Raw genomic sequence first — 24,991 nt, 5'->3', positions numbered from 1 at the left:
TTAATATGCTGTCTAGGTTGGTCATAACTTTCCTTCCAAGGAGTAAGCGTCCTTTAATTTCATGGCTGCAATCACCATCTGCAGTGATTTTGGAGCCCCCCAAAATAAAGTCAGCCACTGTTTTCCCATCTATTTGCCATGAGGTGATGGGACCAGATGCCATGATCTTGGAGTAATTTGCCTAAGAGTACAGAGCAGGATGGGATCTTGAAAATTGAAAGCTATAGATGGCTTCCATGTGCTTATGCTCACGGTTAGTTGCTCAGTTGTGTGTGCCTTTTTGCAACCCCATTGACTGTAGCCTGCCAATCTTCTCTGTCCATGGAATTCTCGAGGCAAGAATACTGGAGTGGGTAGCCATTCCCTTCAAAGTGAAAGTTTTAGTCTTGTCAGATTCTTTGCGACCCCATGGATTGTAACCCATCAGGTTCCTCTGTCCATGGAATTCTCCAGGTAAGAATACTGGACTAGGTAACCAGTCCCTTCTCCAGGGAATCTTCCTGACCCAGGGATCAAACCTGGGTCTCCTGCATTGCAGATCTAAATCTGCAGGGAGATGATACACGATTAGTTGCAGGCTCTTGGGAGCTGTGGAAAGATGCAGTCCCATGAGCTCCGGGAGCAGTGAACCATGCAGCTGGACCTTTGTTGTGGGCTTCTCCCACCCAAGTTCCTTTGTACCCCCTGCAACAGAGGGAGAGTCACCTCTTTTCTGCCTGGATTCTATTTGGTAATTCCTGGTGATGTTTGGGCTGAAAGTAGCTTCATTTTTCCTCTCTTCATAATTTAATCAAAGCCATTTTTCAGATCTACTGATTGCTCTTGGAAATAGGAACTTCAAAGTTGGGGAGTCAGTGAATAATTGAAGTTCGTACCAGCTCTCTGGGTCTGCTGTTAATGGGAGTAATAACACTATTAATAGCGATGTCAGTGCAGACACCCTGGAAAAGTCCATAACATTAGCTTAATGGCTGGAGGTAATGAAGTCCGCGCTGAGGAGCTAGCCTGGTAAATTAACTTCCCAGACTTTTAGGCAGATGCCCTTGTTGCCATGGGTCTGCTGGAGCAGCCCAGGGGCGCCTTGGAGATGACCACACTCTCAGCTGACCTTTCACCCTTGGTATGTGATTTCTAGATGAGCCCTGGAGAATTCACAAGTCTCCGTGATATTCAAAGTACTTCCAGTGGCAGGCAAAAACAAAGATTAGCCTAGAAAAGGAGATTGAAGGGAAATTTTTAACTTGTACTAAGCACAGAAGGGGACATCAGAATGGCAAGGGAAATGGATTTAGTAGAAGCTTTGTGGAGGCAGAGCACAGTGGGTGAGAACGGAAGGTCCAGAGTTGATCTGTGTTCAAATACACACTCCTCTGATTAGCTGGTGACCTTGAGCAAGGGGAGAAGGAAATGGCAACCCACTCCAGTATTCTTGCCTGGAGAATCTCATGGACAGAGGAGCCTGGCGGGCTATGGTCCATGGTGTCGCAGAGTCGAACGTGACTAAGGACTAAGTGACTTAGCGTGCATGTATGCACTGAGCCTGCTTCCCTGATAGTTCAATTGGTAAAGAATCTGCCTGCAACATAGGAGACCCTGATTCAATTCCTGGGTCAGGAATATCCACTGGAGAAGGTACAGGCTACTCACTCCAGTATTCTTTGACTTACAGCTCAGCCAGTAAAGAATCCTCCTGGAATGCGAGAGGCCTGGGTTCAATCCCTGGGTTGGGAAGATCCCCTGGAGAAGGGAGAAGAGCTACCCACTCCAGTATTCTGGCCTGGAAAATTCCATGGACTGTATAGTCCATGGGGTCACAAAACATTGAACACGACTGAGCGACTTTCACTAGAGCAGTGACCCTGGGTCCCAGAGCTGGAGTCTGGATCTAGCTCAGCCTGGCTCCAGGGCGCACGCTGAACTTCTACACTCTGCGATGTTAATCACTCCTCCACCCACCCCACCCCCTCGCTCCCTCCTGCTTACTTACATTTACCTTTGTCTGCTGGGCAGGAGGTATGCAGGGGATTCCAAAATAAGTCAGGCATAGTTCTTTCTTTTGAGAAGTTCACACTTGATAGGAAAAGGCTGCATTTAGCTTAATAATTGTCATAGAGTCCAAGAAGTTCTAGATGGCAGGAAATGCCACAGTGCTGTTAATTTCGCTTGGGGTAGGAGCGGGTTGGTTGGGACGGGGCGGGGGGGGGCGGGGGCGGCGGGGCGCCATGGCAAGGGCACTGTGGTTGAACCTTGTCTGGAGGGATAGGTAGAAGTTGGATGAGGGTAATGTGTGAGGGGCACCCAGACAGAGGAGCTGGGGTGCACAAAAACAAGGAAGTCAGAAAGAGGAATCTGGAAAAAACAGCCTCGGTTTGCTAAGGAGGGGAAGGGTGGTGAGGGCTGAGATTGAATGGAGAGGGGGACTAGAAAAGACTTCCACCTGTTTCTGTGAATGAGGAGGCCCTGAGGGCACTTTGGGGTGACTCTCAGGGTTTTGCATGTGGCAACCAGTGATTGGAATTGCCTTCTTCCATTGTGGGCGTGATGGGGGTTGGACAAGCTGGTGGAAGGAAACCAGAAGGTTAGTCCTGGGCACCTCCTAGCTGCTGCTGGCAATGCCTGACCTCCATGCCAGACCCTCGGTGGACCAGGAGCGGCATCCTGAGCCCCCGTGGCCTCCCTGTCCTCACCAGATGCACCCGGAAGGAGCGCTGTGAGCGGTCCAGAGAGCCCCGCAGGTTCGCCTCCGAGGTGAAGCAGTGTGTCCGGCTGACCGTCCACCCCAGCAACATCTCCGTTTCTCAGTACAACGTCCTGGTAAGACGGTGGGACAGGGTCAAGGGACTTGGGGAAGAGCCCTCTCCCCACCAAAAGGGCTGCAGACCCATCCCCACCCCCGGGAGGGCTGGGCTGTGTCTGGCCAACAAAGCCACCCCAGAGCAGGGCAGGGGTTAAGAATGTGTCCCTGGAGATGAGAGTAGGGAACATTTGTAGGAATACTGGGGAAGAGGCTCTGTGCATAATGGATAGAAAGGCAGGGAAAACTGAGACACCAGAAATGACGGGAAAAGTGACCAAGACAGGGAGAGTGTTGGGAAAGCCATCCTCATCTGTGAGATGGGAAAGATGCACATGCAGAAGGAGAAGACGGGACATGGGCATCTGGATGATTGATGTTCCCATTTTCTAAAATTGGGGATAATGGAATCATGCCCGGCTTTCTACCTACAAATCCCCTAAGCAGTCATTTCCATTTCCTGGGCCAACTATATTCAGACGCTAATTTCCTTTTTCTCTGTCTCTTACTGTTTTACCTTCTCCATCCGCTCCTGTCATAAACTGGGTCTTTTCTTCTTTATGTCAATATTGCCACATGCTTTTCTCTCTTCTCTTTCTCTCTGATCTCTTTGCCCTCCCTCTTTCTTACTTTATTCCCATTTCTTCTCCCATTTCTCTCTCCTTCTCTCTCCCCACGCTGGACTGTTCACAGCTGGTCCTGGAGACATACAACGTCCCGGAGCTGACAGCTGGCGTCAACTGCACCTTTGAGGACCTATCAGAGATGGATGGGCTGGTGATAGGCAATCAGATCCAGTGTTATTCCCCGGCAGCCAAGGAGGTGCCCCAGATCATCACGGAGAACGGTGAGCGGTCCCCGGAGGTAAAGCTGGGTGGTGAGTCCTTCCTCCTGCTGCCTGTACCACGAGAACTCAGGACAGATGCAGGGGGTCGGAGTGGGGGGAGCACACAGGAGGGGAGGGTTGGAGGAAAGGGTGTACCTTGGTGGGGATGCTCCCGGAAGAGGGGGATGGAGTGTCCCTCCACTGCCTTTGGAATTGAAACCTGGTGAGCATCCAGGAGTCGGCCTCACCATGGGTGAGGAGCAGTGCCACGAGAGCAAGGAAGGGAACAGCCAGCACAGCATCAGAGTGTGCCAGCTCAGAGATCTGGCTGCAGTGTGGGAGGGCTGGCATGGACAGACACGGGAGGAGGGATGGGGTGCAGGGGTCATTTGGCTCCTTACCTCCTGCCTGCACTGCAGGGTCTCTGACCCTGACTGCTATCTACTCCATCCCCGACCCGCCCAGCCTCCCCAGAGCTTCCTGTTCATGGCCAGCTGCCATGGGAAGGACGGAGTGGACAGAGGCCCAGCGCTGAGAGGCACAGGCCGGCCTGGGCAGCCTGATTCCATGTTGGTCCTCCCATTTGGGCTTGTCAGATGTGTTCCGAGTTGATTGATTAATGAGGCTCTTGGGGAAGGCTCAGAACAAGGGGCCTGGGGTCAGGGCTGTGAATTAAACACGGGCCCCAGCTCCTTCCTGGCGCCAGCTGAGGAGTCCAGGGATGCCTGCCTGAGTGGAGCCACCAGTCCACCTGAGGAAGGGGTGTCAGAGTCTCCCCTTACAGAAGTGGAAGGGGCTCGTGGGGCACTCACGTACATGCAAAACTTCTTGTGTGGTTTGTGGCAACATTGCCAAGTGTCTGCACGTTTCTCCTGGTAGCTAGTCAATGTGTGTGTTCACAGTTCTGTGCCGCCTGCATGGACATCATGCATGTGAATGCACATGTGAATACCTGTCAGAGTGTGTGTGTGTGTGTGTGTGTGTGTGTGTGTACAGGAAAGAACCTGGTGAGCAAGTGAGAGATGGATGCTGGGACTAGAGTGAGGAAGGAGGAATAGACTAGAACTGCTGTCTGCATCTATTCAGTTCTCGGATTATTCTATTCTGCCCTAGACTGGGCCCAGGTGATTCCACCCATGGGGAGTGGGCTGCCCTTTCCCACGGTGTGTTACTCTCAGTGGGACCTGACACGGGATCGTGGCCCTCCACCTGACCTCATGGCCGGCTCTGCCCACAGGGGACCACCACGTTGTCCAGCTGCAGCTCAAGTCGAAGGAGACAGGCATGACCTTCGCCAGCACTAGCTTTGTCTTCTACAACTGTAGCGTCCACAATTCGTAAGTGTCCCTCAGTCTCACTCAACTCCCTGTTTCTGGCGTCAAAGCTCATCCAAAGATAGGAGGCCCCACCCTTGTTCCATCTTACCATCCGAAGGCCCTGTAAGGTGACCTCTTTCACCTCCCTCCTCTGGCACCCACAGGGTTAATGGAAAGAGGCTAGAATGAGCAGAGTGAGAGCCTGTGAGCTGGGGAGCTCCAGGTCCCTCGCCCATGCATCTTCTCTGGCATAAATCTGTCTAACCTGATTCACCTTCCACCATCTGTTGAGGAGGGAGTGCTTTTCACCTGCAGAACAGAGCAGCCTGCACCCCGGGTGAGAGGAGGAGTCTGGGGAGGGAGAGGAAGCCCCATGTGTGTGGGCAGGTGGTCCCACAAGTCACCTGAATGCTCAGCTTGCACAGTTCCCCTGCAGAGGGGTCAGGACTCAGCTGGCAAGGGTCAGAGGAAGGCTTTGGCCTGGGGTGGGGTCTGGCTCTTGCTCAGGCTCCAGCTCGGGCTCTGTATGACTGGAGCATCTGCTTCCTGAGGGAAGCCACGGAGGACAGAGGCTCAGGCTGTGGCATCAGGCCAGCTAGTCCACATAGCTATTCTGCACCCTAGTGTCTTCTGTAAGTGAGGAAGCAGCAGTTCTCCTCCTGAGGATGTCACCCGCATACTTAACAGCTGACATGGCGGGGGCTTGGTCCCATTGGCTGGAACATCGCTGATTGCTTGCCAGCCCCCACTGGTGGCTGTGAGAGCTAAAAAAGCTAATACAAGGATAGCACTTGGATCCACATCTGGCCCATTGTTTAGGCACTGTGCACTTTGCTGTTATTATATTATCATTTCCTCTCTAAAAGGATGGATTTGGACCACACTGAGAAGGTACAAACCTTTCTTTCACCATAGAAACCTTTCTTCAACTAAAATCAGGTGTGAAAGCCCAAGATACAAACTGAATGGAAGTAGAAGATGGTTGAGAGTTAAGGGCACCTGAAACCCCTCTGCCTAGGAATCCCTCACATCTCACACAGTCTCCAGAAAAGCTCCATGGAACTCCCAGGGTTCCATAGAGCACAGTTTGAAAACCACAGAGCCTGATCTCAAAAAGCTTTGCTGGCTTTAACATAATGTTCTGTTTCCTTTTCCATAGAGGACAAGCTAGTTAACATCACCAAAGATACCTGGGGCTCTGGTCTATGGCTATGGCAGCTGTGAGTCCAGAGTATGGCTTTCTTTGGAGCCCCACGTAACAGGCAACCACTCCTCCCAGCCAAATTGGAATTCTCTTCCTCCTTCTTTCCAAAGAGCTTGCCATGGCTTTACACTTAATGACCTAATCCCTCACTCCCCTTTCGCCCCTCTAGGAAAGTGAAGTCAGTAGATGAAAGCATATTCTAAGTTTCCATTCAGTCCATCAAATGACTTTAAGCTTCCTATGTGCAAGACAGTGTGTTACTCATTAGACAGGGAGGATTAGAAATTAATAATGTGCAAAGATTCAATCCCTATCCCCCAAGAATCATGGCCTAGTGGGCTAGCAAATGAACAGGACAGTGAATAAGTAAGATATAATACAGCAAGACCAGTACTGTCTGTCTCAGAGACAGAAACAAAGGGATGAATCGGATGAAGGTTTCAGTGAGACCAACTCTCCATCAGTCAAAGAAGCAAGAGGAGATGGTGAGGCAGAAGAAATGGTACTCCAGGTAGAAGGACAGCTTGGGGACAGCACAGCCTGTTCTTGGCTGAAGCACCAGACACGTGCTGGGACAGTGGGCCTGGACCACAAAGGGCTTAGCCTGCATGGCAAGGCATTTAGGTTTGACCTTTTGGAAGAAGGGGACCATGTTGGGTTTTAAACAGGAAGGCGCTTTTATCAAGTTGCCTTGTGTTTCCTGGCGTAATGAGTAGAGGTTGGGTTGCCAACTCTGCGAGAGCCCACCATACTGAGGGGGCAGCCTCAGGACCTTCCTCTGCCAATGTGGGTCCATGTCAGCCAAGACCCTGGAGTCACATGGGATTAAAACTCAATTTCACTCTTTGTCCTAATTCTGATGGGTTCTCTGGATGAGCCCCTCAACTCCAGACCTCACTGTTTCCCTATTCAGCCAATGTGAGGGCCATCCTGTAAAAATGGAGGGAGGTTGATGAGGTCCTGGGGGATCAGATTGTCAAGTACTTGACTAGAAGGGAGGAGGCCAGAGACTCTCAACTTCCTGAGGACTTGGAGAGAAAGGGGCTGAGTTTTTAACCAGATCTGCTCTTCCTGAGTGTTTGAGGGTGGCTTCTCCTACTACGAGAGCATGTTTTGCTAGGCCCTAGAGCCTTAGGCCTTCTGCTTTGGGCACATACAGCTCCTGTGATGTATGCCTTTTCCTCCTCCGTGCCCAGGTGCCTGTCCTGTGTGGAGAGTCCGTACCGCTGCCACTGGTGTAAATACCGCCATGTCTGCACCCACGACCCCAAGTCTTGCTCCTTCCAGGAAGGCCGGGTGAAGCTGGCTGAGGTAGGTCCCATAGCCAGAGCCATGAGTGCTGCCTGCTGTGAGCAAGGGACACACAAGGAGGCTTCTCCTTAAAAAGAGGAAACAGGCAAATCCAGGAGGACCACCCCCTCGCTCTCTGACCCCACCTCTTAAAGGATCATTTCTCGAAAGCAGTAAAGAAGCAAAGTTCTCCACTCTGGATCAGTCCTGGGGGTTCAGTTACAGGCAGGAGGTCACTCCAGCCAGCAGGACCCTCCACACACCAGGTAAGTTCCAAAACAATTCCAGAGATGTGTGTGTGTGTCCTGGAAATAATTGTACAGAGCAGGATTGTATGTAGAGTCCTCAGCTTTCCCTTGGAGTGTTGTCCACAGAGCCTAGCTGAGATCAAACAGGTCAAACTGAATAAAAGAGAGAATATGAATGAAAAGATGGTCAGTAAACCTTCCCCCACCCTCCACCCCTGCAGAGTGGTGGTTCTCAAAGTGTGGTCCCCAGACCAGCAGCATTGGCATCATCTGGGAACATGTAGAGATGCAAAGTCTCCCAGACCAACCGATGGCCCCTCGGGGTGAGGCATCTGCGATTCAGCTGCACAGTCCACTCTGTGAATCACTAGTGCAGAGTCAGGCTCCACAACCATGGCACGGTTTCTATTCCCTCCTCATCTTTAGTCTTATCCCTGAAAAATCTTCATCATCATAATAGACATCCTCTATGCCTATGTTGTTTCCTCTCTGTTAAGGTAAACTTTTGGGCAAAGACCTCAAGGGTAATGGGTGTAAAATCACTTTAGAAAAGTCTGCTATTGTTCAAACATGATGGTGCTGTGTGACTCCAATCATGGGATCAGTAGTTCTGAACAGAGTGGTTTAGAATGCTGTTGTTTAGAATAGAAAGGTGGAAAAGCGATATCTATATCATGTTGGCTAGACCCCACTGGATGCAGGGACAGGGCACCCTCTCAGCCAACACTGGACTCAGATCGGCTCTGATATTGCCCCCACCCCCAGGTCATGGATGTACCTTCCAGCCCTCTTCACACACCCACATGAGTGCCATGACCATGTGGCAAACCACAGCTGTGAGAGCAGGGCCTTTCCAGGTACAGAAAGCATAAGGGCTCTTTAGGGGATGGATAGGGCATGGTGAGAACAGAGAGGCCCACCATCGTGCCCCCTCCCCTTCCCGCTAGACTCCCACCCCACCGGGAACTCTAATTTAGGCCAAAGCCTTAAGGGCAGGAGGGAAGCTGTCTTATCTCTGAAAGGTAGGAACAAAGGACACCTCACTATCTTGGCATGAAGACCCTGAAAAAACGCTGTACCATCTCCTCAATCCTGGGCTTTTGTCTTAGATTGTGAGGTCAGGAGCAGAAGAAGGGCTAGTTGACCCACCAAGCCAGGGGCTAAGAGCTCAGGAAGCACATCTTCTTATGTTGCTCAGAAACCTACAAGTAACTTGATGGAAGCGGAGACAAAGAGGTTTCCAGACTGTCTTTGGCTTCCCAGACTGGCGTATCTGGCAGGGATTTCGCATGTAGAGAGGCCGGAGAATAAAATGAAAACAGAGACAATTGAGCTATCTGGTGGATTTCAAAGGCCCCTAATCATTTAATTACCTTGAAGGAGGTTTTCACATTCCTGCTTTTTTGTCTTGTTTGCTCCTCCTGTCCCAAGTTCCTTTCTTTTAAATATGTAAAAGGAGCTGGCATCTGCTACTCAGAAAGGGGGGGGAGGCGGAACAACAGAAAAGAATAAAGCAAGAGCCCACCACGTTTCCCAGTGCCGTTCAGTGATCTCCATAAAAGAATAATGTTTTCAAGTGCCCAGATCACAAGCCAGGCACAGCTCCCATCTGTACCTGGTTGTGGCAAAGGTCACTGGGGATTCATGGAACCTCAGAGGGTGTGGTGCCAGGGTCCTTGAAAGAAGTAAAAGCCTGGAGGAGCGTGATGGATGGAGGAGCAAAGAGAAGGACTAACCCACTGCAGTCCAATCACCATTGTTATGGCAAGCGATCACAGTGACAGGCTCCCAGGTAACTTGGAATCACCATGCCTGTCTTATAACATCACTGAATGGAATTAACATTGGTTTCTCTTTTTCTTGGATGCTTATTTATTTCAAGAGAGGGAAGCCTTAAAGCTGTGCTCCTCCTGGTCCAAACTTGGAGGTTGCGCTATACCCAGATCAATAACAGACCATTTTGAATATAACACAAAGAGGCCAGAGTTCACCAGTTCATCGTGGTGGTTGTTGTAACAGTGTCTTCCTGGAGACTGTACCAAGAAAAAAAGAAATAAGTAAATATCTATGGACTATTGGCTGATTCCAGCCATTTTAGGTCAGCAGAGGAAGGTCATTATCCTCAGAGATTTAAAAAAAAAAAATGTCCTAGCTGCTAATGGAAATATGATGATTTTTTTTAATGTCATTGTTTTGTTTTCTATATTTTTGTCTCTCAGAAGAGCTGGTAACAGGAATAAGAGGTAACAAAGAAATTTACACATTTGAATGGTGATTTTGAGGAAGCCTCCAGATACAATAACCCAGTCTCCATGCCAGGGGAAGAGGTTATTCATGGCATGGTACTCTGAAGCATTGTCACAGGTCACCTCTCATCCTGCCTTACCCACGCTGAGCATTTCCTACACACAAAGCAATATGGGAGGTTTAACAGTATATAAAATTATATGGTGGCTCAGACGGTAAAGAATCTGCCTGCAATGGGAGACCCAGCTTCGATCCCTGGGTTGGGAAGATCTCGTAGAGAAGGGCATGGCAACCCACTCCAGTATTCTTGCCTGGAAAATCCCATGGACAAAGAAGCTGGGAGAGCTACAGTCCTTGGGGTCACAAAGAGTCAGAGACGACTGAAGGACTAGCACACACACACAAGAGACCGGTAGATCTGTATTTAGAGATGTGTAAAACGGGGCCACTGGTCCACGTGATTGCTGAGGTTCTGTAATTATCAGTGGAAATAATCTGGAGAACGTCAATGAGAAACCCACATCCAGGAAGTGGCCTTAGCGGGTGAGTGTCCACGTGTGGCCTAGGTCTCCCAGTTCTGCCCAACGAGGGGCTCACATAGCCTCAGGTCTGCAGCAACCCTGAACTTCTAGGCCCAAACACACCCTGGGAATGAAGGGGAGACTCAGGCACAGCGATTCTTCTAGAAGTCCCTAGGTTTTCATTTGCTTTCCACCTTTGAGTGTGGGGATGTAGACAGAGGCCTTTTGTTAGCCAAGAAGGAGGCTGCCAGGTGGCCTCTACGACCCAGCAGCATCCTGTATCCCTAAGAAGATTTTCATCCAGGCGTCCTCCAGTTTCAACACTGGCTTTGTTGACTGACTATCACCACGCATGTTGAATTACCTCTTTTTTTTTTCCTGAACAAAGAGGGCATTCAGGTGAAGTTATTGGTCTGGAACAGAGAACTGGTCAATCATTGTTGTTATTATATTAATGACAAGTATTCTCCAGTAATTACAATTATTAGAAATAGAATGCCCAATAGCATATGTCGTTTATAGTCACTGTATTCCAGTTACAAGGAATGATTTTGTTTCAACTAATGATGGCATTGTGATAACAACCCTGGGTCTTTAGATCAGCTGCCAGATCCTGGGTACCGACAAGAATAGGAAGAGGAAGGCGAGGGAAAGTTGAAGTGGGATCGCAGAGTTTTCAGTCTTTTTCTTCCAGTATCAGCTGAGACTGCTGGCTTCCCACTGGAATGGCCTCTCACCAGGGCAGCTATGAACAAGGCCATGCTCTCGGCTTCACCAAGGGGGAGGGCCCACTGGTCTCTAAGTGGTTTTGGAATCCTCTGCTAGGTGACCTGAGCCCCTCATCAAGCCCATGCACTTAATAACTGTGATTCTTGGGGAACAAAGGCAAACTTCCATGGGAAAGCAAATTCACTGAGAAGAATTTATCCTCGAAGGACTATTTTGCTGTTATTTCTCATCTAAACTGAACAAGAAAGTCAGTTGCAGCTGGTGCTATGTTGTTCGGGCTTCAGCCTGGCTGAGCTTTGCAAGGAAGGCGAGGGTCACCTAGCGCCCCATGAGCAGGCTCATAGAGGAGCTTCCTGAAGCCCCTCTCTTCCTGAAGTTCAACCAGAGCCTTTCTCCAGAGAACCGTTGTGAGATCAGAAGAGGCAAAATGAATTCCATCTGATTTCCAAAGCTGTGCTTGAAAGCCTCTCCCCAAGTCCCCTACCCCCCCTATAGCACTGAGATGAATCCATTGCCAGGACGGTTATTGGGAAACCTGCAGATCCCAAGGTTAGTCCTCCCCGGGACTGCAGAGCTAGCAAGACAGGGAAAGTCCAGACCTGGGACAGGCTGCTAAAATAAGCCCCATGCCCAGAGATGAGGCAGGCCAAGGGCCTGTCCCCCAGCTGGACTTGAAGGAACTCAGGTCACCTTGTCAGTGACTCTGCTCCCCTTTTTGCAAAGGAACTATCCCTGAGACCCAACTCAAGGAAGCGAAACCAACCTTGTCATGCCTTTCACCCTCTTTTGAGAAAACAAAGCCAAACCCAGCTCAAGAACTCACTCGCCCCTTGTGCCCCTGCCCCACTGCAGGTTTCTATTACTGGGTTGCCATTTCTCCACTCAATTGCACTTTCCATCAATCTCATCTGCCCCTCCCCCTGCTTAAGGTTATGGGTCTTTCCTTTTTGTATTATTACTTGGCTCTCTCCATAAACCGGCCCGTCGTAGATCACGCTAATGGCATTATAAACTTGGGGAACAGTGAAGAAAATATATGGTGCATTGCATTTTTGTATTGGGCACCCTGGGTCTGAGAAGGTGAGTATAAATTTGGGGGTTGAGGCTGGGGCTGACTTGACTTTGGAATTGATGGCGGCTGAGGTGACGTGGGGGGAGGGGTGACCTGCAAATTACTTATTCCTTAGCTACCCTTCTGTGCTGCCCCCACCCAGCTCCCCCCGCACCCCCAGAACATCACATCCCCCCACTCTTGCAGTAACAACCAAGAGAATTAGAGCCCTCATCTTGTAAACACACTAGGGGCTGTAAATCCACAGCCTACCACCACCCCCTCCCCAGGCACCACCAGTCCTGGAGGCAGATTTTCCTCTCCCAGCTGGGTTACAATCTTTATGTCCTTGTTCAATTATTTAAATAGGCAATGAAACCTCTGTATAAAGCAGCCAATGACATGCTGGACATGGTAGACAGAAAGGCATGTTTTTTGCCCTCATGTGTCGGCTTGGGGTTGACACTGCCCCATAATTGGTCATGCTGTCTTTACTTCTGTGTGCATTTCAGTGGAAAAGTGGAAACTAAAACATGCACAAGGCTAGATGGTGGACATGGAGTCCGCCAGAGCCTCTTCCTGAAAGCCAAGACATTAAAGATGTTCTTGCACTTCAAGGCACCCTTCTCCCCATCCTCAGCTTATTCTTAGGACTGCAGAATGTAGCCTCGGGCAAAACAGCCTCCCCAGGAATCTGGCTCTTAATATAGGCATGATGCTGCTGCTGCTGCTGCTTCTGCTGCTGCTACGTCGCTTCAGTTGTGTCCAACTCTGTGTGACCCCATAGACGGCAGCCCACCAGGCTCCCCCATCCCTGGGATTCTCCAGGCAAAAACACTGGAGTGGGTTGCCATTTCCTTCTCCAATGTGTGAAAGTGAAAAGTGAAAGTGAAGTCACTCAGTCGTGTCCGACTCCTAGCGACCCCATGGACTGCAGCCCACCAGGCTCCTCCATCCATGGGATTTTCTAGGCAAGAGTACTGGAGTGGGGTGCCATTGCCTTCTCCGAATATAGGCATGAGTCTCCAAATAATCTTGCTAAATGCAGGTGTTTTCTACTCTCCAGGAGCTGGCCCTTTCGAATGATTGTTTAAAGAAATATCTTCTTTGGAAAAAGAAGGGCAGAATGTTTTTAAGGAATTCAGTTGTAAGGGGGCTTGATCATCATGTGGGGATGAAAGAAAGATGATGATGGGAGTGTCTTGTCCATGGTCATTGTGGGGACTGAGTGAGGTAACTGGTGTTCTTAATTTCTTGCTAATGGATATGGGGGTGACCATATGTGCTATGAAACGAGATAGCACATGGCAAAATGTGTGTAAGGTGATAGAAACACTGGGTTGTAGGCTGAAACCTTGTACTTCTTGCACCGTGTTAATTGTGTGAGCTAGAGTAACAGTATCACACGCTGCCTATCAGAGCTGTGTCCGCCTGTATGACTATGCCAGGTTGCAATATTGTTGTTTTTGTCCAGTCACTCAGTCATGTCCGACTCTTTGCAACTCCATGGACTGCAGCATGCCAGGCTTCCCTGTCCTTCACTATCTCCTGGAGTTTGCTCAAACTCATGTCCATTGAGTTGATGATGCCATCCAACCATCTCACTCTCAATATATCAGTTATTAAAATACTTCCCTCCTAGTAGGTAAATGGCCCTTCCAGGAGACCAACCTCCCCCACAAAATCCCCTGCCCCTTCTAGCATGCAATGGTCGATATTCTGAATACCATGCTATGAACGACTTGAACAGGCATTGTTTACCCCCATTTTAGAGATGGGAAAACTGAGTCTCAGAAAGGTGATATAAGGATGTGTCCCCGATCATCCACTGGGTTGATAATAGAACTGGGGCCGTAAAATTCACTGAATGCAAACCAGCCTCTTCATTTTATGGATGAGGAGTCCCAGAAGGTTTGGGGACTTATCCAAAGCCATGTGGTTGGCTGGCTGAGGTCCTCTCTCAGAGCACACAGAACCTTCTGGAAGAGCGGACAGCCTTTAGATGAGCAGTAAGCAGAGCCGGGACCTCTCTTCCCATCTGCCTTGTGTTAGGGGCACTCGGAGCTGTTGAAACTGTCAGGCTCTGAAGTCAAGAAGGGGTGGGTAGACTGGACCGTGGGAATTGATGAGAGTTTGTGGAAGAGAACAAAAGAACACAGAGGCGAGGTGGGAGCAGGGGAGCAGGAGCCTTAGGAAAAGGGAGTAGCTGAGAGACCAGGTGCAGCCTGAGCTGAGAGGGACGAATGAGGGAAAAAACCAACTTTTTGTTTTTTTGAGCACTTGCTCCGCTGTGCCAGACGTATTATACATGGTAGTTCATGAACTCCCCTCAAATGACCCTGTGGGGATGGGTTTTTAATCCCCATTGGTAGGGAAGTCATGCACTGTTCAGAGCCCTTTCAAGACTGAAATTAGCAAGAGGAAGAAGACGGACTTGCACTTGTACAAGATTCCCAAGCCAGGTTCTTTCTAGTTGAGAAAGCTCAAAGGTGAGGACCATGGCTGAAGTGCTGGGGAACAGGGCCTCCGAGAAATGTTTCATGGAGAAACGTGGAAGTTGCTCTGAAATTTCCCCTGAGCAGACTCAGAGGTGGTGCTGTACCTGGGATCTCAGCACGAGGCTGGGCAGGGTCTGGGGTGGGAAGGGGAGGAGGCAGCCGGGCGGCAGTGGTCCCTCCATGCCTTGTTGCTTGGGGAGAAATTGCCGTTTTACTTTCAATTAGGAGGGACACTGTGGTCAGTCAGTAGCGTCACCAGAGAAAAATGGGCCCAGCCCAGCCCTGGCTCTCTCCAACTATAATTAATGAACTTAGTCTCAGAGCTGCCAACCTTTTTATATGCAAAATAGGCCTTTATGGGGCCACTGGCAACCAGGACTCATTAAAGAACAAATCTCAGAGAGAATCTTACAGGGGAAGAGAGAGAGGCTTAACTTCCATCCCAGACCAGAATGGGTCCAGCCCCCAGGAGAGGATCCAGCTCACCACAGGAAGGTTTCGAAGGCCCCTAGTCCTAAACTCCTCTCTGGGGGATCTTTCTGACCCACCACCCCATTCTAAGGTGGTCCTATCTGCCAGGGAGAACTTGCCTCTTCCATTAAGAGGAGGAAAGATGGCAGGGCAGCATCTGAGTTCTTCAGCTGCCAGTGCATCTGCTAACATTGAACTGTTATTTTTTCCTCTCCCCACCTTGATTTCTCCTGTGCGAAGTAGAAGGGATCCTCGGGTTGACTGAGAGGACTCTGAGATTCAGACATCCTTGCTGTACTGTTCTTGAGCTGCCGTATTTTCCTGTAGGACTTGGGGATGGGAAATCCCAGCTCTACTCCTCTTAGTCCAAATACAACCCTAGATGCAGCTCCTTGGGCAAATGTGGGTATCAGTTCAGTCTAGTCATGAAGTTGTGTCCAACTGCGACCCCATGGACTGCAGCATGCCAGGCTTCCCTGTCCATCACCAACTCCCGGAGCTTACCCAAACTCATGTCCCTCGAGTCAGTGATGCCACCCAAGCATTTCATCCTCTGCCGTCCCCTTCTCCTCCCGCCTTCAATCATTCCCAACATCAGGGTCTTTTCCAATGAGTCAGTTCTTCGCATCAGGTGACCAAAGAATTGGAGTTTCAGCTTCAGCATCAGTCCTTCCAAAGAATATTCAGGACTGATTTCCTTTAGGATAGAGCGGTGTATCTCCTTGCAGTAGCAGGGGGCAAGGTCAGCCTTGTGCCACTTTTGGAGAGGGAGCACCACCACAGTCTCGGGGAGGAGGAAAGAGTGGAGTCAGGATGGGCCCAAGCCCTCAGGCTCACAAGTCCCCACTTGGCATCAGTCTTCTCTCCTGAGTCCTTAGCATCCCACATCTCCCACTCCAGCCCGAGCTTCATCCTGTCACAAAATCGTTCGTCTGCTCATCTTGCCCGAGCAGAGGGGCTGAGATGGCAGCAGAGGTGAGGGCACAGGATGGACCTTTAAGACCCTCGATCCACGTGGGACCTCAAGGTCCTGGAGACCCACATGTTCTTGAGCCTCAAGGCCACAAGCAGGGTTCAGGCTTCATCCCTTCTCCCCTCCTGCTACTCCTCTCTGTTTTATTTAGTTAAAACTGGGTCAAAAATACACATAGCATAAAATTTGCTATCTTAGCCAGTTTTAAGTGTACAGTTTAGTAGTGGTAAGTGCATTCTCATTGTTGTATAGCCATGACCACCGTCCATCTCCAGAACTTTATTCATCTTTCCCGACTAAAACTGTGCACCCATTAAACACTAACTCCCCCTGAAACTCCTGTTCTACCTTCTGTCTCTATGCATGTGACTACCCTGGGTAGTCATAAGAATGGAATCGTGTAGTGTTTGTCCATAGTGATCTGCTTGTTTCACTTGGCAGAATGCTTTCAAGATTCACCCATGACTTAGAGTGTGTTTAAATTCCCTTCCTTTTAAGGCTGAATCATATTCCATTGTATATCTATATCACATTTTGCTTATGCATTAATCTACGATGGCACCTCTGTTGTTTCCACACTTTGGCTATTGTGAAGGATGCTGCCTTGAGTGTGGGTATCAAGTATCTCTTGGAGACCCTGCTTCCGGTTCTTTTGGATGAAAACTCAGATGTGGATAGCTGGGTCTGCTGCTCCTTGTCTGGCCTCTCTTCAGGTTAAAGGCATGGATACCCTGGAAGAGAGGAGGGGCTTCCTTTAATGGGGCCTGGGGTGCTCCCCTAAGGCAAGGCTACAGGGTCATGGGAAAGGATGGAGGTGAGACCACCCTAATCATGGAATCAGGATTGGTTAGAGCCAAAGGGGTCCTTGGATTCCACCCACTTGACAGATGAGGAAGTTCAGTCTCAAGTGGGGACGGATGTGTAATATGGTCAGGCTTTCATGGCTTGTCAGAAGTTCAGTGGCTCTAGAGCTCTTCTCCCTCCAGTTTTCAGTGACTGAGGGGCTCATGTTTGCTTTCAGACCCAGGGGACACAGCTTGTAGGTGCCTGATTGCCTGGGATCCCGCCCATCAGGGTCCCAGGCCACTTCCTTGCCTGGGACCCCTCCCATCAAGGTCTCAGGCCTTCCCTTGGCCTCTTTCTTGCCTTACTTTACTGGGGAAGAGGGCTGAGGTTGGGGATCTGAGAGTCTGCAGTGAGCCCGTGGGGCAGCATCCTTATGAAGGATATATGAGCCATGCTTTGACCATTGACCTGCCCAGAGCCATCTGTCTGGTGGGCCTGCCCCAAAGAGTATCACGCTGGGAGGAATCTAGGGATGGAAAACCCACCTGACCCGGGGCCTCACTCCTGCTCAGGCCAAGGCTTTCTTCCACACAGCTCCTGAGAATCCAGCCACACGCTAGCACCCGCCCCCCAGCTGGGCAGAGCATCGTGCTCCTTACTTGACCCCCTTCTGCCCCCAGCCCTCTCTGGACAGAGCTGATTGCCCAGTGAAAAGGGGCCCAGTGATCCACCTCCTCCATCCCCAAATGTGCTCACAAATCAGCGGCTTGCCCCATCAGAGGGAGCTCAGTGTGTGTCTGCCGAGGGGCACTTCTCTGGGGTCAGCCCATCCCCAGAGCTCAGGCAGAAGCTTCTGGATTTCAAAGGTCTCTGGGGCTGATTCCAGAACATTCCCAAATGCCAGACTCAGCCCACCTATCGAAGGTCCCCTCACACCCACCTGGGCAGTGGTCCAGACTGATGTTCTAGAGCCTTGGTCCTGGTTTTGGGGGTCACTGCGGGGCTGCTGGCATGGGTCCTTTTGTCCCAGTGCTTGGCAGCCTGAAACTGAGGGAAAGGGATTGGCAGCCCAAAATGAGACAGGACCTCCAGTCAGCAGAGTTCAGTCTGCCAGGGTAGAATCCCCACCCTTGAGAGGGGACCACTGGGAGTCTGGACCACAGGGGCTGGAGAGGGTGGGGTGGGGGTCGACCTCCGTGGGGAGTGCCTCAAGGATTCAGGACACGGGGTGCTCCGTCCCTCTGCCTGTCTGCTGGGGGCTAGGCATGGGCAGCAGTGCAGAGGCCCCGCGTGGTGAGCCCCTGGGAGGGGCGGGATGATGCGGAACTTCTGGGGGATGTCGGCGGCTGCTGCCCCTTTGTCTCCGTGTGCCCCGGCTGAGCCTCGCTGTCTGTCCACAGGACTGCCCCCAGCTGCTGCGCGTGGACAAGATCCTGGTGCCCGTGGAGGTGATCAAGCCCATCACCCTCAAGGCCAAGAACCTCCCGCAGCCGCAGTCGGGGCAGCGCGGCTACGAGTGCGTCCTCAACATCCAGGGCAGCGAGCAGCGGGTGCCCGCCCTGCGCTTCAATAGCTCCAGCGTGCAGTGCCAGAACACCTCCGTGAGTGCCCGCCTGCGCCCAGACCCTGTGCCCACCCCCACCCACTGCTCTCTCCTGGCCTCAGTCAGCTCAGCCGGGCAAGACTGCCCCCAACACCGGCAGAACTGTTCAGCTCCCCTCCCACCGCTTCCGCCAGCCCTGCCGGCCCAGCCAAGCTCACCACGCCTTTGCCTGCAGGTGTGGCCCTGTCGTGGTGACCCGAGGGGCTGGGGGCCAGCCGTGGGGCCGCTAAACACTGTCTGTGGGCTTAGTTGTGTTTGTGGGGCTCCATCCTCCTTCCTGAGAGGAGCTCTGGAAGCCCTGGGCCCGGACTTCCTACCAGGGCTGACCTGACGGTCTCACCTGAGCCCACAAAGGCCCCTCCATCAGCCTTTACACCCACATAGAGGCTGTTTCCCAGCACACGAGACTTCTGAGCCAGGCCAGCATCCACAAAGATGCTGGAACAGGAGGGAGCTGGCCGAGGCTCTGCTGGGGAGATCCACACGAACCCTGCCCAGTATTTAGAAATTCACATTAAGTCTGTGCTGGACCAGCTATGGCTCAGCTGCCTTCTACTGCCCGCAGCCTTTGCCTGATACCTGGTCCCCACACGTGTGCCCTAATGGTGCACTGCCTGCCTGTCTGCCGGCTCCCCTGATAGCCTTTGACCTTCTCTCTTTCTGGGCTACTTCTATGCACCCACATGCTCAGAGACAAACAGTAGACTTAAACACTTGTAACATTTTCAAGCTATGTGAGACTTACATTCTTCTTCACGGTACAGAAGAGAAACTGGAGGCCCAGAAGAAGGGGCAGGATTGGGTTTGTGGGGCTGAGAGTTATACAATTTGGGGGACCTTCTTTAAGAATGAAATACATCAATACAAATGAGATACACAGGCAGGCCTTAGGATGGTCTGTGCAGGCTCGTGCAGGGCCCTAAAGCTGACCCTTAGGCTCCATTCACTTCAGGGTTACCCATCAGGGCATGATGGTCAAATCTGCTTCTGGTGCCCGGAGGCCCCAGTGCCAGCCCACTCTTGCTCAAGGTCACACAGCTAGTGAGTGGCAGGGCCAGACGTGGGCACAGGGGTCTCCTCCTCTGCCACACTGCCTGCTGTCATTCCTGTCCTTGCTTCTGGGTACATACAGGTGATGACTGTAGTTAAGGATGTGACGTGGGACCAGGAGAGCCCCTGACAAAGCTCTTCCCGGGGCACCCTGCTCTTCCTGCAGGAAGCAGGCTAGGTGTGAACGGAGCTCAGAGAGGTGAACACGCTGGCCCAGGGCATGATGGTCATATCAGCTTCGGGTCCCTGGAGGCCCCAGTCCACAGAGTCCTGACCAATCAGCCAGCCTCCAGGGTACACGGGCTCAGGCACCTGTGAATCTGTCTCCAGGAGTTTGGAGACACAAGAACCATGGTAGAAATGTGATACTGGGGCTGGAGGCCTGGAGCCCAAGTCTCTGACCGCCAAGGAGAGGAGGTGACCTCTAAGCTCCTGACCTCCCCTGCCCTCCCCTCAGGAGTGGGGGAGGGCCTGCGCTGACCTCTGGCCCTCTGGACTTGGGGATCCTCTGGAGGCCTTCCCACCCCCATGGACAGTTCTCAGTGCCTCCAAGGCCCTGCTTCCAAAATAAACTTTTCCCTCCTGCCTTTTTCACTTCAACAACCTAGGAGGGAAGGGAAGGTAACACTTGTTTCTCTACGATCTTAAAGTCTTAGCAACTGAGGAAACAGGAGGTGTACCCCACAAAGAGTGAGTTCTGAGAAGATCCAGGACCTGCTGGCATCACACAGCTCAGGAAGGCTTATCAGGAGCCTCTCTTTTCAGGGGGATCAGTGGGATCCCAGTTGAAATGCCATCTGGGCCAGGGTGGTGCTTAATGTCAGGTGACTTCCTTTAAAAAAAAAATAATTGGGGTCATTATCAGGGGCAAGCCTCCCTTACCATTGTAATAGAAAACAGCGTACCATCAGGGCAGGAAGAGACCTGAGTATTTACTTGATCCTGTGACAGAGGCAGGGAGGGGATCTCCAAAGCCCAGAGAGCACAGGTGACCTGCCCTCGGTCACACAGCTCATCATAGCCAATTTAGGACTTAAACCCCGTCTGGTAAGACACCCCCTCATCAAAGGTGAGGCCAAAACCAGCAACTGAGCACTTCATAGTAGATCTGATCTGCCTCAGAGAGGATGGTGGAGGAAGAGTCCTTGTGGTTTTGTTTCCTAAATGAGTTCTCTGGAGAGGGGCAGGAGGAGAGAAGGTTCTAACAGAGACACCAACCCCTGCCCTCACACCCCCAGTCTGTGATGGCAGAGACAGGAGGTTGACCAAGAGGTCTCAGAGGAGAGCAGAAGAGGAGAGAAGGAAAAGAGAGACACAGGAACATTTTGCATGGGGTGACCCCAGGGCTGGTAGGCAGGCAGCTCACTTCCAGCCAACTATGTGGGGACAGGCCCTGGGCCAATCGCCGTAGCCCTCGGGGGCCTGTAGGCGGAAAATCAGGGCAGCTCGCAGGCAACAGGGGGAGGATGGAGCAACTGTGGGTGTTTGAGGCCTCCTTTAGACTGTGGCTCCAGAAATGTCAAGTGCTGCTAATAATAGCGCCCAGTCCCGCCCCGCAGTCACTGGCCATCATGATAGTCAGTGGGCCGCAGGCGGGTGGAGGGCTGGCTGCACTTTGGACGTAAGGCTCTAGGCCCAGCTTCCACCCGCCCACGGGGAGCCTCACAACTTCTTGCAGTGCCCCAGTTTACTGCATGCAAAACAAGGATGGGGAGACCGATGGGGCGTGACATGTCCCCCCTTCCTGCTTTACTGGAACACAGCTGGGAGTGTGTCTGCTGAGCCTCTGAGGTCCTGGAGATGGACACAACACATATGTGTGTGCGTATCTGCTAAATTGCTTCAGTCATGTCCGGCTCTTTGTGACCCTGGATTGTAGCCAGCCAGGCTCCTCTGTCCATGGGATCCTCCAGGCGAGAATACAGGAGTGGGTTGCCGTGCCCTCCTCCAGGGGATCTTTCCAACCCAGGGATCAAACCCCTGTCTCCTGTGACTCCTGCATTGGCACGCGGGTTCTTTACCATTAGCACCACCTGGGAAGCACTGGCATCTTATTGTGGTGATAGAATTGATAGAACTTTCCACGAAAATATCTCAGACAGGGGAATGACTGGAGGGAAGAATGTCCAAATTATACAGAGGTCCTCTCTTTCCTTTTAGAAGGTCAGGAAACCGAGGCTCACAGGGAATGAGTAATGTCATCCGTGAGCTGGGCCAGGGTGAGCCAGACCTTGATTGAGACACTTAACCTCCTGGCCCCTGGGAGCCTGAAACACGCTTCCTTCAGAGCTGGGCTTCGTGCAGATTAACTGCCCACTGATTACACAGAGCTATATAAATGCTAAGTGGAGCGGAGGTGGGGGGTGTTGAGGGATGGGAACCAGTGGTCCAGGCTCCCCTGCAGGCTGCTTCCAGAAGGATATAGGTCAAAGGAGAGGGAGGGCTTCTCCAGGAAGCAGAGTGACTTCCCTGGAGAACTAGAGGGTGGTGGGGAACACTGCGTTTAATGATTTCTGTTAATATTTCAGAAGTGAGGTCTCAGGAAGGGGAGGAGAAAGAAGAAGCAATGCCCTGAACTTCTGATCCTTAAAGCCTTATAATTTCTATTTTCTCCAAAAAGAAAATGTGTGCACATACACACACACATACACACATGTCTGAACACATGAGTGTTCTCATCTGCATAAGTCTCCGTAGTACCGAGTGTCTGACACATAAACACTCAATAGGCGCTGCTATTATTCCACATAGACATAAACACAGGGAACACAAGTTGTTTTTACACAGCACCCTTCAATGTACCCACACAGATTCAAATAGACAATAATGTTTGGGTGCCCGTTCTCTGTGACAGGCACTGTACCACCCAGAGCATCAGATGGTTGTCTCGAACCCTCCCGACAGTCCCGTGAGGTACGCACTGTGTGTAATTCCCACTTTTCACGTGGAGAACCTGAAACTCAGGTCCTCTGCCCACAATCACACAGTCAGTCACTACGGAGCCCCTTCACAGCAGTACATGTGTGTGCCCATGTATGCTCACGGGCACACACATGTCTGAAAGCACAGAGGTGCACAGATCTCACGTCCGCATGCATGTAAAGACGTTCGTGCATGCAGACACTCCCGAGCACACATGGGCAGTCGGTCTTGCCTCACTCTCTGGGGGATCTCAGAGCCTTCTGGAAAGGGCCCTGAAGGTGCTCTTGGTCTTTGGCTAACACATCCCTGGGTGTTGCCTGTCACATCCACTCTAGGTCCTGGCCAGACCCAGACCGAGACCTGAGAGGCAGGAACCTGGCTCTGATGCTGATTTAGGCACTGCCAGCATCCTTCCTAGAGGTCTGGGCGGCCTGACACTTGTCCTCACCATCTGTCTCCCACTGGGGTCTCAGAGGAGGGGGATGGGAAGGATAAGGCAGAGGAGCTTGGCCACAGGAGGAAATGGGAAGAGGGTGTCTGGAAAGTGTTCTCTGCCTCCCCGAACCCCACTCCTTTCCTACACACATCCCCCTTGGCAGCGCAGGCCTCTGTCTCCCTGCTGCTAGCAGACGGGCGGGCGAGGAGCAGTGATTCTCTAGATTCTCTAACTTTAGCAGCACCAGACTCGGTAGAGTGCCTCCCTGGAAGTGCTCCTGTCTCCAGGGATTCCGATTTAGCAGGTTTGGGTAGGGCCCTAGAATCTGCATTTAGCAGACCTCATTCCCCACCCCTGAGGCCCCCATGACTCTGATGAAAGCAGTCCTTTTCTTTCTTTCTTTTTTTTTTTTTTAAGAAAACTCAGGGCAACTTGGAATGACCCACCCAGATGCAAAACACTTAACCTCTGGGGAGTTGATTACTGGCCTGCACGGCAGAAAGCTTATGAGTCATCAGTTGAGTTATGGGATGACAAAAAATATCCTCCAGTATTGTTCCTGCAAGAGTAGGAAGCTTTGCTTTATTCTACAACTCAGCCCAAACCCTGAGCCTGGCCCAGGAGTCATCGGTCAAGGGGGAGATTATGCAAGAGTGTGGATGGTGGTGTAAACCACCACCACTGGGGGAAAAACACTGCATGTGGCTCCCTGGCCCAGGCATCATCAGCAAAGAGTTCGTGAAAACCCCTGGTGTGCTGGGGTAGAGCCTGAAGAAGGCTGGACACACACCCTGCTTGTGATTCCATATGAGGACAAGGTCGCAGCATGCTCGTCATGGAGCGTGCTCTGTCACTCAGGAATATAGGACAATTTCCCAGGTTCAGATGATGACATTTCCTTTAGAGGCCCCCACGGATAAACTGCAGAGCGGAGGCCCTCGAGACCTTCTGCAGCCTGAGCATTCCGAGTTTCTGTGCTGTCCTCCCCTCAGGGAAACAGAGCGTCAGCTGCCTGCCACAATAGCCACGCACATCCCCATGGCCCAGCCGCTCCAAACATAAACCGCATTAAGAGAGCCTGCTGGCTTTGCAGACACAACTTCAGATCAAGTTCCCTGGATGGAACTTTTCCAACCAATTGCCCACCCCCAGTGCCTCCTCCTCAGGAAACCTGCTTCAGCTTCAATCTCCCATCCCACCCCCTGTGGTGGGAAGAATCTAGTGGAATAATGAGAAAATCACCAGGTAGGGATGGGAAGCACTGCCCTGGGTGGGCAGCAAGTTCCTGCCGCCTGCCCTCCTTCTCTGGGAATGGAGAAGGGGATGCTGGCAGAAGGCGGATGGGGGCTGGCATGCTGGGGGCATCCCACTTTCCCGCCTCCCTCCTTAGCACCACAGTCCCTTGGGATAGACCCAGCCTGGGGCAGGGGCAGGGACATTAGAGGAGAGCTGGGTGGGGAAGCAGGGCCCAGAGGCCTGGAACAGCTCCCCATCCAATGGACTGCTGCAGGACTGCAGCCCTCTGCCCGATCTTGGAGCTTCTGGTGTCTTGACCCAGATTTCCAGGTTTGTGCTGTAGAATGACTTCAGGATTTCTCACCTCACCTCTGAGCTCTCATCAATCCTCTTCTCTGCTTAAACCCCAGCCACTTACCCCTGAAGAGAGCAGCCCCTTCATGTCTTCCCCATTTCTCCCCTTCTCTCCCTGCCTGCGAATTGATCAGGCTTGGCCAGTTCCCTGGTAAAGCGCCCACCTCCCCTGAACATGTCCTAGAAATGAAAGTTTCCAAATCACATCGAGGGCCTGGCAAGGCCTAAAGGTCAGAGCTCCCCACCTGGGCACCCAGTGGGAAGCAATCTCCTCTCTCACTTAAACGTCCAGGGGAAGGCTCAGCTGGCAGGAACAGGTGTCCAGAGAAGTTGGCCAAGACTTACTGTAGTCTGCTCCGTGAACCCACATTCCAAATTTGTGTCCCACCCAGGCCCGGCCCCTCCCTGCCTTAGCTTCTTGACCCCCTGCTCTGGT

The 24,991-nt window shown here is 51.7% G+C and overlaps 1 protein-coding gene across 4 annotated transcripts in view; it reads left to right on the top strand.

Moving 5' to 3' along the window:
- PLXNA4 (plexin A4) overlaps positions 1–24,991 on the top strand; it is a 469,014-nt gene that overhangs the window by 366,592 nt on the left and 77,431 nt on the right. For all 4 annotated transcript variants that reach the window (XM_065938908.1, XM_065938911.1, XM_065938910.1 and 1 more), the window contains exons 6-10: positions 2,691–2,814; positions 3,488–3,641; positions 4,858–4,957; positions 7,337–7,451; positions 18,355–18,555. In XM_065938908.1, the coding sequence (XP_065794980.1) occupies positions 2,691–2,814; positions 3,488–3,641; positions 4,858–4,957; positions 7,337–7,451; positions 18,355–18,555 (694 nt within the window). The remainder of the gene's footprint in view (positions 1–2,690; positions 2,815–3,487; positions 3,642–4,857; positions 4,958–7,336; positions 7,452–18,354; positions 18,556–24,991) is intronic.

Source organism: Muntiacus reevesi, chromosome 6 (assembly GCF_963930625.1).
Source record: "Muntiacus reevesi chromosome 6, mMunRee1.1, whole genome shotgun sequence".
NCBI classification, from domain to species: Eukaryota; Metazoa; Chordata; class Mammalia; order Artiodactyla; family Cervidae; genus Muntiacus; species Muntiacus reevesi.
Note: the sequence above shows the minus strand (reverse complement) of the source record. Positions and strands in the feature narration are given on the sequence as shown.